This window comes from Cupressus sempervirens, chromosome 6 (assembly GCF_028749045.1).
Source record: "Cupressus sempervirens isolate cs-2001-9-10 chromosome 6, ASM2874904v1, whole genome shotgun sequence".
NCBI classification, from domain to species: domain Eukaryota; kingdom Viridiplantae; phylum Streptophyta; class Pinopsida; order Cupressales; family Cupressaceae; genus Cupressus; species Cupressus sempervirens.
This window is the reverse complement of record NC_143123.1, coordinates 694940187-694954284: the sequence shown is the minus strand read 5'-3', so window position 1 is coordinate 694954284 and position 14098 is coordinate 694940187. Positions and strand designations below refer to the sequence as shown.

Genomic DNA, 14098 nt, shown 5'->3' with positions numbered 1-14098 from the left:
TTCTTTCTTTTCCTTTAGCCGATTGATTAAAGATTCGAATGATCTTTGTAACTATTGGGTAGCCGTAAGGTTGGCTCAATATTATTTATGCAAACCTTTCTCGTATCTCGGCATTCACCTTTGCCTATGGCTTCCTTCTTACATTCCTAGTCGGACTAATATTCTCAAAGCTTTGAAATCCTTTTGGATAGTATTATTGAACCAACATAACTCAGTTCTGATTTTTCTTTCTAGGCAATTCAAGCCAATACCATATACCAAGGATCTCAGATGTGGAAACCATAACAAGGAAGACATTTTCATCCAAAGTATCGGCCCTTCTCAGATTGCATTAAAGTCACGTAAGGATTCTGATTATAATGCTTTCCAAATCTCAACATGTTGTGGAGTTAGTCGTAGGTCTAAACCAATGCAAGTCTACATGCATATTCATTGTTGTTTAAAGGTATGTAATAGAGAAAAACGAACTATGAAGGGAGCCATACATATTTCCATTCTAGCTTTAATTTATTAATAATGAAAGTAATGTTTGAAGCCGGCTACCATCTTTTCCAAGATTTATAATCTTTCAAGATCATTCGATTGCCATAGTATTGTTCCAATTTAAATCTGTTCATCATTATAACACCCGAATGTGCAGTATTCAGCAAATCTTCCTTGGAAGGCTTTTCTTCTCTAACCAAATTTATTATACAAATTGAAATATTGTTTATAACTAAGATAAGCTAATTTCCAATGTTAAGGATGTTAGGAAAGGATAGATGTGTTTACACCATTTGTATTTTGTTTTATTCATTTGAGAACTATGTTGTAAACTCAAATAAAGGTGTTTAAATCGGAACACATCCAAATTTGATATGACATTGAAATTAAAAGGTTTGTTCTCTTATTCTTTCTTTTATATATATATATTATGTTCAAATATGTAGAGCTACTTGAATTATCTTCGGATCCATGATAAGGAAGTAAATCAACCCAATTTAGAATCAGATCCATCTTGAAATATATATTTAACTGAGAATGAGATGATGAAACCAAAAGGAAATCACCAGGTAAGATGCCAGTACGTGGTAAAGAAGTTGTAAAATATCATTGTGATCTTTAACCTGATAACACCTGGGAATCACCGGCTTGGAGGCCTGAATAGGGTGAGGAGGTGAAAAGAAAGGAATCATCAATAATATGAATCAGCATTATTTATGACATTTCAATATTTACCATTAATATGAATTAATTAATAGCTCATGCACATTCTTGTTATTGTGATCTCCTGTTGCCAAGTTGTATGGTGAAGTTAATTATCAGGAAGCCCAGTGGATGGTAAGATATTCCCTGTCAATTCCAGGTAGGGAAGGCCTTTCTCGTTAGAGATCGTGTGGGGATATGTTGAGGTTCGAGGTTGGGCGGTTAAGCCCCTGACAATGTTTCACCTCTCTCAAGATGTCGAACATGCATCAAACAGAGATAAGCTATGCATTCAATTGTTCATCGGAAACAGGTAATATCATTTTTATTTATGAGGTAAGATTAAATTGCGCTAATTTATTGTTACCGTTAGATGCAAGATTAGAATCATGGATTGTTATTCATTTATATGGATATCAAATATAAGTATATTTCTAACCTTGAGTTACTGTCACAGTTAAGCAATCGGAAGGACGGGAATCTGAAGTCCTAACTGAATCCGTCGTCGCGAAAGCCCTATTTGAATCCGTGGTATTGGAAGCCCTAATTGAATCTGTGGTATCGGGAACCCTACATGATACAGCGGTATCAAAAGCCCTAATTGAATCCGTGGTAGCAAAAGCCCTAAGTGATATAGTGGTATCAGAAGCCCTAAATGAACCGAAGGTAAACAATGCCTTGATGCCCTAATTTTAAATATAGTGGTACTTAATTATAAACAACATTTGATTTTGAGATAGCGGTTTTAGTTGATAGTTGTCATGTGAAATTGTTATAGTGTATTTGTGGACTAACCTGGGTGGTTGCAAAAGTATCCCTAGTTGATTTCAATCTCAATTTTTCGAGGTATGTAGTTTTCAATTTCTGTAATAAATACATTTGATGATACTTCAAGTTTTTAAGTTAAGAAATTTTTTCTAACTATTTTTAACGATAAATATTATTCACGTGAACATGAATTATATAACTGTCTTCCTATGAAACGAACTGATAACTGTATTTCTTCTAGTATGTTATTTGTTAATTTAGACCCGGGAAATCGGGATGTTACACCTCCACCTCTATGCAAGAAAGAACGGAAATAGTGATAAGGACATGTAACATTGTGTTGGATGCATGAATGGGAAAAATGGTTAGATCATAACCATCTAGACTATCACAAAGCATGCATGGGTTAAGAAATAGAACTAGTCAAAGGGGCTCAAGACAATCACACTCTAGACTATTGCAATGACATGCATGTACTCAAGATTAAAAGCAGTCAAAGAAGAGCTATTCTCCACCCCTTTTGACAATGAAATGCTACCAAGAATGATTAACCTTACTCTTCTTGGAAACTACAGCCAGATGCTTTTCCACTCAAAGATGGGACTCATATCAGATTATTGCTAATAGGGTGCAGAAAATATGGTTGTTAAGGAATCTTGACGTAAGTTACCTAATTTACAAGAATAGCAGAATAATCCTATGCCACAAGTTGATGACATGCAAGGAGCACATGGGATGTGTAGCAACATGAACAATATCAAAATAAAGAGAGTTGAAATGGTAAGACATGAAAATATGCAAGTAAAAATATGATGTTAAAAGCAAAGATAGCTCTTCCTGTGGCAGATTTCGAAAGAAGATTTCTGAAAAACTTTAATGACTTATATTGCGTCATCAAAGTCTGGATTAACATAAAAGCTTTTTACTGTCCTTTGAAAATCTCCCATGAGGACTATGTGCATGGACTGTGAACTGTTTTCTTCATCCTGGAAATTCTCGTGTTTCTGCTTTTCATTCAATTTGTGGATATGCAACACCAGCTAAGGATTGGCAGTTCAAAAGAGATTGAGAATGAGGCACTGCACTAGCCAAATGGAAGAGAGAGAAGCACAGCAAAAGGTTGTGATGCTATCCAAGACAAGAACAAATGTGAGATTGAGAAGTAGCAGTGGCACCACTAGCATGCTTGCAGTGCATACAGGCAGAAAAATTAAGTATTTTAAGAATCACCCAGTCATTCATAATCCCGGACCCACTTACCTGGCCCATTGATCTTATTTGGAGGATTCACTTACTCTTGTGGGATTCCAGGAGGGGAACACAATAATTAATGAGAATAACTAAAAATTTGCAATAAAAACAATTTCAATGATATATTGAACTGAAGAAAACAGATGTTATGGACAACACTATCAGTTTATCCTGGTTAGAAAATTAAAAGCGTAGTTTAACATTGATTAAATTATCAAATTCAATTTTGTCAGGAAATTGTGGTCCTTGAGGTGCTGTGCAAAAGGAGTGAAGTTGGCCTAGATAGCATCTAGAGTGGGAGATATCAAGAAGCATGAAGTTCTTGAATCAAAGGCATAACCATGAAAGACCTCGCTGAAATGATTGTTTCCCCTTCCAAGTTGGTGGGCAAGAGGTCAGCCAGAGAAGAGGGAGATACAGTAGTGTGGGAAGGTAGGTCACCTGCAATCATGGTGAGAGTCCAAGTCTATTTTGGTTGTCAAGATTATGGATATGAATTAGATATTCGAAAGATGTACCAGCTCTTACATTAGCCTTAGATTCAAGTTGAGAATGCTTTGTGCTCCAAAGGATGTAAGGGTTCAGCCGGTAAACAAGAGTTCATGCTTCAGAGGTTAGTAATCATCTCAGTATAGCAAAGACTAACACATTTCCAAAAGTGTGTATTTTGACCAAACCTGCATGACGATGTGTAGTATCCTTTTCACACGAGTGATCAATTGGTGAAAATCCTTAGCCTATTTTAATTCCTCTAGGTTGATTGAGGTGTAGTAGGGGAATAATTAGCTAATTAATTAAGTTGTCTGAAGTCACTCTTGTTACAGGCAACTTATATTTAATTAATTTTGGATAGTTCTTGGAAATTTTGACTTTTTTGGGCCCAGGGCCCCAAATGTAAAGTTAAAGTAAACAGTAGTGTTGAAAATGATTTTGAGGGGCAAATGAATATAATATAAAAAATATTAAAAATTGGATTCAAAAGGACAGCTAGCAAGAAAAAAATTCATTCTTGACATTTTATTTTCAAAACCCAAATGTTGGTGATTTATCTTTCCTGCCATGGGACAAGAAACCTTGGCAAAGATTGATTTCAAGGACCGTGAAACTCTATTAGCCAATTTGTGAGTAGATATGTCCAAGATTCAGAGATGTTCTAAATCTTATAAAAAAATTAAAAAATTGAAGCTGATGGATAAAGTTAAAGAATTGAAGCTGATGGATAAATATCTATACATTTCATTTCTAAGTTGCAGTAGATTGAAATATTTGCTGGGCTAATTACTTGTGAAAAATAGAAGTGATTGCCAATTACATCATAAAAAAGGCAAAGCGTACAATTATATTAGGCATAGACTGCGGACTTCTAGTGAGAATGCAAGCCATTAGCAATGCTATACCGGCCTAAATTTTGCTATGGTGGACTGAGATTGACTTCAAATTCCATCTACAGTAGTAGTGCAATAGTTTTGAATAAATACATCAGCCATTCTACAACATAGGACAGCATTGACATCATCTTTTTCATGTCGCAAGCAATTTGGGTATCGTTGTGATGTGCAATCAGGATTCAACTATGTAGTTTTTGAGTCAAACTCATTGGCCCATGCTGCATGAGCAGTGGTTCACAAGAACCCATCTGGCATGAGAATTAATAAAACACTTAGCACTCATTGCATCCTCATGATGCTCACAAAGTTGAAGCACCATGATTTACCAGGTCACCCATCCCATTAAGTCTTGCAACCCCAGTTGCAATCCTAGTAAGTCCAGGGATTCACTGGGATGGGTGACCTTCCGAGAAGACCTGGTGCTTCACCTCTATGAGCATCACCTAAATGCAACGAGTGATAAGTGCTCCATTAATTCTCATGAGAGATGGGTTCTTGTGAACCACTAATCATGAAGCACGGCTTATAGAGTTTGACTCAAAAAAAATCCATGGTTGATTTTTGATACCAATATCTCAATTTTACCGTGTATTCAGTTTACATGACAACTACTTGACAAAATGTTTATTTATCAACTGTTGGCCATAATTGTTGTATGATAAGAGAAGATGTCAATGCAAAAAAGTTTACTATCCAAGCAACCATATAATGTTGCTCCATAACCTCAAATATCCACCAATGCTCTAATCAGCAAAAATGTATTGGCCTTACAAGGTTAGAGAGTTGTTAAAATGTCCCAAAGGCCAACATAAGGTATGCTGGTACTAGGTTATCCTAATCTCTCTTGACAAGTTATGGCTAAAGGTTACGTCTTCACTTACCAAATTGAAATATGAACCAAGGGAGTTGTTCTCAAATAAAATTCATCTCTAAACTAACACACATATCAAATATAGATATAGAACATGTAGCCAAGAGGAATTCCATTAAAGGATTGGACAAACCAAGGGAATTGCTCTCAACTAAAATTGATCCCTAAACTAACACATATATCAAATATAGATATAGACCACGTAGCCTAGGGGAATTCCATAAAAGGATTGCACAAACCAAGAAGACAACTATAATGGCAACACAGCTAATCGTGACTGACCAGATAGAAGCTACAGCTTTTGCCATTTCAATTCAATCAATAGATCGGGTACATATGTGCCAAATTCTACAATCTCAAGACAATGGAAATGAAAAATCAGAAATTCATACAATGTTATAAATCATGCCATGATATGTTTGTGAGATAACTGAGAGGGGGAGGTGAATCAGTTATAACCAGTTATCCTATAGGCCTTAAAAACACTTTTCACCAACTCAAACACTTCAATCTTTCCGATCATAGGCTCAGTAACCAGATCTAACATCGTAATATAAGTTGATATAAACTTTGCAATAAACATTCAACTTAATATACCAGGAATGAGAGTTATCTTCCACCTTATACTAAGTTGCAGAAATAAATAGTAAACATGAAATAAACTTGCAACATAATAAGCATCCACACAATTTTGACACAAGAATTTAACGTGGAAACCCTGTAAAGGGAAAAACCACCTGGGAACCACCAACCCAAAATTTTCACTCTTCTAAAATGAGCTCTATTAGGAGCCAACCTTGTTAAAGGTTACATACATATTATTAATGTGACCTTGTTATAGGATTTTCACCAAAGATCATCTAGACCTTGTTCATTTCTTGAAACTTCTAAAGAATGGCCTACTCTAAAAGACTTACAAAACATTCAACAGAATGTCACCATATAGGATTTCAAAAGACTTAACCTTGTTAAAGGTTACATACATATTATTAATGTGACCTTGTTATAGGATTTTCACCAAAGATCATCTAGACCTTGTTCATTTCTTAAAACTTCTAAAGAATGGCCTACTCTAAAGGACATACAAAACATTCAACAAAATGTCACCATAGAGGATTTCAAAAGACTATTAGGTCCACTCGGTTAAGAGATTTTCCTGCTACAATGATTAGAGAGTAACAGTGAAATGATTTGTTAGGTTTTAGCACAACCGTGCTTGTTCAAATCTTTGTGTCGCTCAATCTCTTTCCTCTTTCAACTTCTGATCCCTTATGGCTGATTCACACTCTTCACACATCAACTTAGCAGTTGTCGTTATGCTCAATTCTCCTTTACTTCTTCAACGTCTTCAGCAACATCAACAACAATAAACATAATGTTCATCCCTTAAATAGAAAACTTTTGTCATTCCTCTATAATCTTCCAGGTTTTACCGCTTAACCGCAATCGTCAAAGCTTCATCAAATTCATATTCATTGCCCTCAGGAATATGTACTTCCACCTTGAACTTTGCACTCCATTTCCAATTGTTAAATCTCCTTCATTGGATCTTCTTCAAATTTCTCCAGTCGTTGATCTCATAACAAACTTCATCCTTATCTTTGAAACTTCTTGAACAATCTTTATTTTCATCAAATGACGGCCTCAAATTAAATCTTTTCTTAAACTGTTCATCCTTTTCATGCTCAATTAACATTACATCTTGCTCAGTCAACACTAGACTCAGTTAAAATTGTAATTGCTCGATTGACACTACACTTTCTTCATTTCTTCATCGGGTGCTTGGTGACAACTGTATTAGCTCGGTTAATACTGCGATTCTTCATTCACTGACCAAATTGTCTTGCTTATAAATGATCTCAACACTCAATCAAATCATGTAAAACAAACAAAACAACATTATATTGTCAAAGTCAAACTCATTCAAGTGCTCATTGAATACCATACACTTATCATCATTATACTTTCTTCAAATCCTCTTCATCGATCAAATGATATGGCACTCTACTGAATTAGCACAATGTCTAACCAACTAAGGCTTGACATCAATGACAACATAACAACTAATATTACTCTTTCACATAGATTAACCACATTATCAATTGGGGCTAACAATGTTGAGGAAAAATTGGGTGTCCCCAACAAGGTCCAATCATGTAGATGTCGCTATCAATGCTTCTAACCAGTTGTATGATGTTAGTTCATACTAATGCTTGGTAATACTCAATAGTTGATTAAAAAAGTAAGGATATCTAGAAATAGACTTCCAAAAGCCTTACGTAGGAGTTTTAATGTCCCCTATTGGGACATTATAAGGGACATTACTCTAACTTGCACTACAATTCTCAAATAAGACATGGATTATATTTAGAAATGTAAATTGTCAACTTTACATCTTGACATAGAGCCTGCAACTAGGTTAGATTTCATTATGAAAGATGAATAAACATATAATCCAAGAATTCTAACCATTATATTTACATGACGTACATTTGGGATTCCCTCGAGACTTTTTCCAACAATACATCCACATTATGGTGCACCATGGGATATCATACAAGGCACCTCTGGCCTATCCATCAAGCCTCAGAGCACAAAATGATGCCCACCATTTGGCTTTCTAGCCCAACTCAGGGTTACTCCACTTGAATGGAACCTTGCACTACTTGCATCCCTCGTATGTGCTTTCATATGCACATTCTTCCCTCCATAATGGGACAGTGGATTGGATGAAAGCTTTACAAAATCTTTATCATGATTAATTATGAATATATCCTACTTCCTATCATACCAAATGCTTAACCAGCATATAAATCTCTTGTCTTTAGTTCTATCAGATGTGAGACTGTAGATCCCATATCTACTTGAATGCTTTGTTCTCTACTTCGATGTCTTGCAAATGATGCCTTGCTTCCTCTTATATCTTCTAGAGGGAAGGGTTGCACCTTTTCATCACAATATTGCCTTGCAAAAAGTTACAACCCTTCCTTGCACTAATATTAGTTAAACTATTGTAGGTGTTCTTAGCATTCCATTAAAGAGGCTAAGGGCTAAGGTGAGATATCCCCACCACTTCCTTGCACTAAACAAACATATCTGTGCTTAACAACTTAGTGAGAGAATCTACAATGCTTGCCAAAGTGTCAATTTTTTGTCTTGTGAACTTTTTGCCTTGAAATCATTAACTCAAATAAGTGATATTAAATATCAGTGTGCTTTGTACAAAGTGGAATTGTTGGCCAAAGAAGTTGCACTCTGACTCTCACAACTGACCTTCACCATCCTGCGTGCAAAGCCAATGTCTAAGCAAAATTTCTGTGATCACATAGCTTCTTTACAGGCATGCATAGCAGTAATATATTTTACCTCAATACTAGAATGAGCAACTTGTTGCTTCTTTGAGATCCAACTAATAGCTCCACCAAAAAGGGAAAATACACAGCCACTTCTAGTCCTCCTAATATATGGGTCCCTAACCCTATATGTCCAATAAATTACCCAGATTACATGTTCCATGGTAGACTTGAATACTCTTTTCACAGAAGGCCAATGTCCCCTACCAATTTGTCTAGTTGCATGTAAAGCTATGCAATCTGAACTTCACGAATCAAGTGTCAATTTTTCTTGGAGCAGAACTGTCTAGAGGAGATGGAATTGAAGCATTCAAAGGTAATTAAAAATTTTGGGAACAATTAACAGAAACTGCAAATGGATTGAGCATCTAAGAACCTATGATTATATGCTAGTACGTGATATGGACCCAAATTCTCTTAAAATTTTGACTGTTTCTTTATTTGTACGCATGTGGACTTCCTCATTTTGGCATCTCTCTTTTTGTATGTTGATTAAATGAATTTCACATGCTCAATAATTTTATTTTAATTCATCAAGTATTTTAATTGCATGTAAAGAAAGGTATTTCAATAGCAGATGATACTTAATCAGTACCATTCAATGAGTGAATCTAGATGTGTGTCAATTCCTAATGAAGGGTGGGTCCACTTTTCAGTCCGCACCATGAACATGAGCAGATCTCTAGGATAAGAACTAAGATTTGAGAACTTCAAAACTAGGACATAAGTTGATAATGTTTACATGAACGAAATCTATAAGGATTAACTTTTGATGGTATATATTAAAAAGTACACTGCCATTCCTGGCAAAAAAAGCCACTCCATAAGATAAAATATCAAATTCACTGACCAGGAATTGCAGATAAGAACTTCCACTGTAAGCATGTAACAGAAAAGAATAGAATATGCAACTCCAAAATTATGTAATTGTCAGACTGGTGCATTGCACCATGTCATGTAAAATATCGAGTTCACTAACCAAGAATTGCAGATTGGAAGATCTTAAATTAGATAGGAAGATCTCAATGTAAGCAACAGAAAAGAAAAGAATATGCAACTCCAAAAGTATGTAATTGTCAGACTGCTGCATTGCACCATGTCATGTAATAATATACAATAGTGGAATCTAAACAGCCCAATAAAAAACCATGTTGAAAGAATCAAATTATTTCTGTTAGTATTTAGATACCCATAAAATGCAGACCAAAAATATAGGGATGAACAAAATTTCTTGAGAACAAATGTGATATTCTTCAAATATTCACCTCAATCAAAATTCCAATGATGTCAAGGAAAAATACCTGGGGTCTAGAAATGGCCTTAAATCAAGCTTATTGTGGAAAGTGAGATGGCCACTCAATTTGCTTAAGCGGCCAAGAATATCTTGTCCAAACCGCTTTATGTGAATGGTCAGTACAAGTGGTGCCTTGCTGATGAGAAGTACTTTAGTTGCATTTCGCTTCAATCCCTTTGGCTGCTTGTCATTTTCTTTAGAAAAGCTTCCATCCAATCTTATGCCTTTCAAGGGCAAGTTCAAATTCCCATTTTTTAGCTGCTTGTCGTCATATATTAAATCTCTGGAATCAAAATTATCTCTTCCCAACACCGAAAAAGACTGTTTATTTTTTCCAGTTTGCCTACAGGTAAGGTGTGCATTGGTGACCACTTTTTCATTTGCCAAATGAGCTTCAGCATTGTTGTCTATTAATGCATCTTCATCAAAACTCCTCCCTGATTTCTCCCCACTATTTTCTTGACCAGAAAAGTTATCTGGACAACTGTTCCAAGCTTTGAGAGTGTTGGCACCTCTGTCGGGAGTTTCTGTCTCCGAGAAATAGCATTGTTTAGTGTATGCTTGACTGGTATCCAAATCACTGAACCTAGCAACGTGCTGACCCATGTAACTGCCCTTTTCAGTGAAACCCAGAGAAACAGATTCTGTGTGAGAGCTAACAGCCTTACTTGAATTCTTCAGATGACAATGTTTATTGATCTCTCCTTCAATGTTTGAAGGTCCATTACACTCAAACATAGATATACCTATTTGTTTCTCAGGTAGCTTGCTCAAATTGGTGTCCACTGCTCCCTTACAAACACTAATGCTTCCCCCACCATTTACCAAATGCACCTGCTCCTCATATGTACCTGTATCATTTAAAGGTGATATTACTGTTTGTTTATACTGAATCTGTTTGTTATTCCTTGACACACCCACAGACCACTTGCAAGAATCATTTAAAATCTTGGAAGAACAATTCTCACATTCCCAAGCATTTTCACCAGAAAGCAATTCAGGCCTGGTGAAAGCAGTCAAACAACCATCAAGAGAGATTGGATGAAAACTGCCTTCAGGACCTTCCTTGTTTGTTTCACTGCCTTCTTCAGTTGTACCAGCTAACTCGATGTCCCATATATCATCTCCACAATTTTCCTCATTTAACTGAAAATTATCACCGGCTTCTGCTTCAAATTTTTGAAAGAAGGAGTTCTCGTCCTCATTAAACATTTCTGCAAACCCATCAAAATCGCCCTCAATTACATCAGGATTTATACCCGATAAAGGTGCATCGCCTGATTGCTTGTCTAAAGTTTCATCTCTGCTTCCCAAGGATAAATTCTGAAAATATCCAAGTGATTCAGACCCTTCCTCTGCGGCATCAATATCCTTGTAAGGAAGAAACAGAACTTCTGAGTCACCCACCATCTGAAGCAGCTCCTCCTCCTGTCCTGTCTCCTGATTATCTTCCCAATCAGATACATGCATCATATCCTGGTCATCGTTAGTACCAAAATCCCCTTCAGTGGTTGAAAGATTTTTCTCAGATGTCTCTGTTTGAGAAAAAACGGCATTCTCATCTATATGACCTTGATTCTGGCAAGCAGACGTACTGGTAGATAGTTGCCCCATTGACGTCGTTTCAGAGACATTCACCGAAGTTTCCTCTTGCGCAAGAACTTCTGTAATTTCTGATGTATTCAGATTGTCCTGAAATACCATATCTGCAGATTGTGCCGGTGCATCCAAAAAGTCCATCCATCCAAAATCTTCCGAAAAATCGGATTTGCTTGTGTCTCTTGCACCTGCTCCAGGTGCTATACTTTTATAGAGCGAGCACGGTCCCTCTTCCATCTCATCAAGTGGTTCCTTGTTGACCTCCGATATATTCAGAAGTGAACTCGAACCTGTCTCTACTGCTCGTTGGCCAGCCATACTATTCCCATCGTGTGTTTTTGTTAATCTTTTCGTATATCTTAATGAAGAGGCCCAAATGTTAGAGCCTGATGGCTTTGGTTTTGATGGCATAGCTAGCGATAGATCAAGAAATGATTCAAAACTGACTGATGAATGCCCACACTCAGAGCAGCATACGGTACTAGACAGCTCACTACCAAACACGCTCGAGAAAAAGCTCGTGAACTTATCACTCTGAACTCCGTTGCTGTCTACAGATTCTTTAGTATTGCCATCCCCTTTCTCGGCAAACGTTTCATAAGAAGCATTTTGTAACTTTACTGTATTTAACTCTTCAGTGTTCAAGCAATCCAGTAAGTATAACAAGAACTCCTGACTATCCTGCTGGTGGAATCCTCTAAAAGAAGGGGCCTGATCACAAACGGCAGAAAAAAGAGATCCGGGATTAACAATTCCATTCCTGTTCTCCCATAATGCCCTCCCCTTCCCACCATATAAAAGCCCGTTACTTGAGCACCCTTCTCCTGAATCTGTGGCAGCTTGCCGCTCCGAAGTCATTTCAGCATAAAGCTTTCTTAAACAGCTAGTCAGCCGTCCTTCGGTATCAACTGCCGGCCTAGTAAAATGGTCCTGAAGAACACCGATAGCTAGCAAATTCTGCAAGACCGAATTGAAAAAGCAAGTGTTTCCTAAATTCGTCAGACCTTTAACCAAACGCCTACTTCCACTTCCACTTCCATCTTCCCCCCTATTTCCACTTCTACCTTCCTCAGATGGCAGCGGCTTATCCTCCACAATGGCATCAGAAAGCCGAATTTCCCTAAACTTCACAGATTCCTTGACGAGCTTCTCCTGTACAACTCTCAAGGCCTCCAACATCGACTCACTAGCGGAAGGCCCCACCATGACCAAACCCTTATTCTCTTCGTCCTCCAAAAATCCGAATTCCAGAAGAGCTTTACAGGAAAAACACCAGCAGCGAACATCCTCCCCCCACTGCACCGCATAAGGATGCTTCGTATCGAGCCAATGCTTCCAAGTATGCCCCGTGCCTATAACTTCGGAAGCATTGGAAATGCTACTGCAGCCTACATGAGCACAGGCCAAGCACATCCAGGTTCGAAGCCACTCATCCTTTGCCGCGCCCTTCTTCACATACATCTTAGACTTCCCCTTCTTATCTTTCGAAGCTGAACCATTAGAACCCTTTCTGAGCTCGCCACAACCCTGGCATTGCAAAAGAGATACCCTTGAAATATGCTGCTCTAATTTCTCCAAGTCTATTCCTTTTTCTGAATGTTGGCAGGGTTTGCCCGTCCATTCTACGTGTTTTCCACTGCTTTCAGCAGCTGGGGAATTATGAACGGCCGTGCCAGACGACGATTGGGTTTCCATGATTCCAAATCCAATACAAACTAATATTATCCAAATAAATTCATAGATTTAGCTTACCTGGAAATGAAATTTATGTCTAGATTTGCCCTTCAATAATATGTCCATGCGGAGAAGAGATCGGACTTGTTCGTGCTAGTCTCAGACGGTCGTTTCCGGGGCTATCCGAGAATCCTTAACGAGATTGCAGGAAATAATGTCCAAATCCTCCACCAATTTTAACCCCACAAAATGCATTTATAGAGCCACCAAGTCTGACATAATGTGAAGTGCGAGTCAGCTGCCAGTACTTATATACCTCTGGCCGACTAACACGTGTCGGATGACACGTAGACGTACCAAATCGCCTCAGCAGGCACATAATCGACTCTTGCCACGTATTATTCTCTACATATTTTCCGTTCACTGCAAGATTTTGTAAATTTTATGAAACTTTTTTGAGTTCTTGTTTTTGTTTCTTTAAGTTTTTTTTTTGATGAATAGTCCTTTTCTTTAAGTTTTCGTTTTTGTTCTTTTTTGCTTTTTTTCTTGATTTTTTTATTTTGTTTAATAAGATGCAAAAGTAGTATATATAACATTAAATTTGTAATAAAGAATTTTTATCATTTTATTTTAAGTAGATATTAGTAGTTAACCTAATTCTAATGCTCTTTTGAAGTCATTGTCTTGTTGACCTTTCAATTATATACAAAAGAGG

General features: G+C 37.1%; 1 protein-coding gene across 2 annotated transcripts in view; it reads right to left on the bottom strand.

Annotated features, from left to right (window-relative positions):
• Positions 1-13666, bottom strand: part of LOC149554103 (ubiquitin carboxyl-terminal hydrolase 2-like) — a 51245-nt gene extending 37579 nt beyond the window's left edge. Inside the window, exon 1 of one of the 2 annotated variants that reach the window (XM_089789428.1) lies at positions 10118-13666. In XM_089789428.1, coding sequence (XP_089645554.1) covers positions 10118-13404 — 3287 coding nt within the window. In that variant the 5' untranslated portion in view covers positions 13405-13666. The remainder of the gene's footprint in view (positions 1-10117) is intronic. The other variant, XM_089789429.1, reaches the window with a different exon arrangement.
• Between the last annotated feature and the right edge of the window lie 432 nt (positions 13667-14098).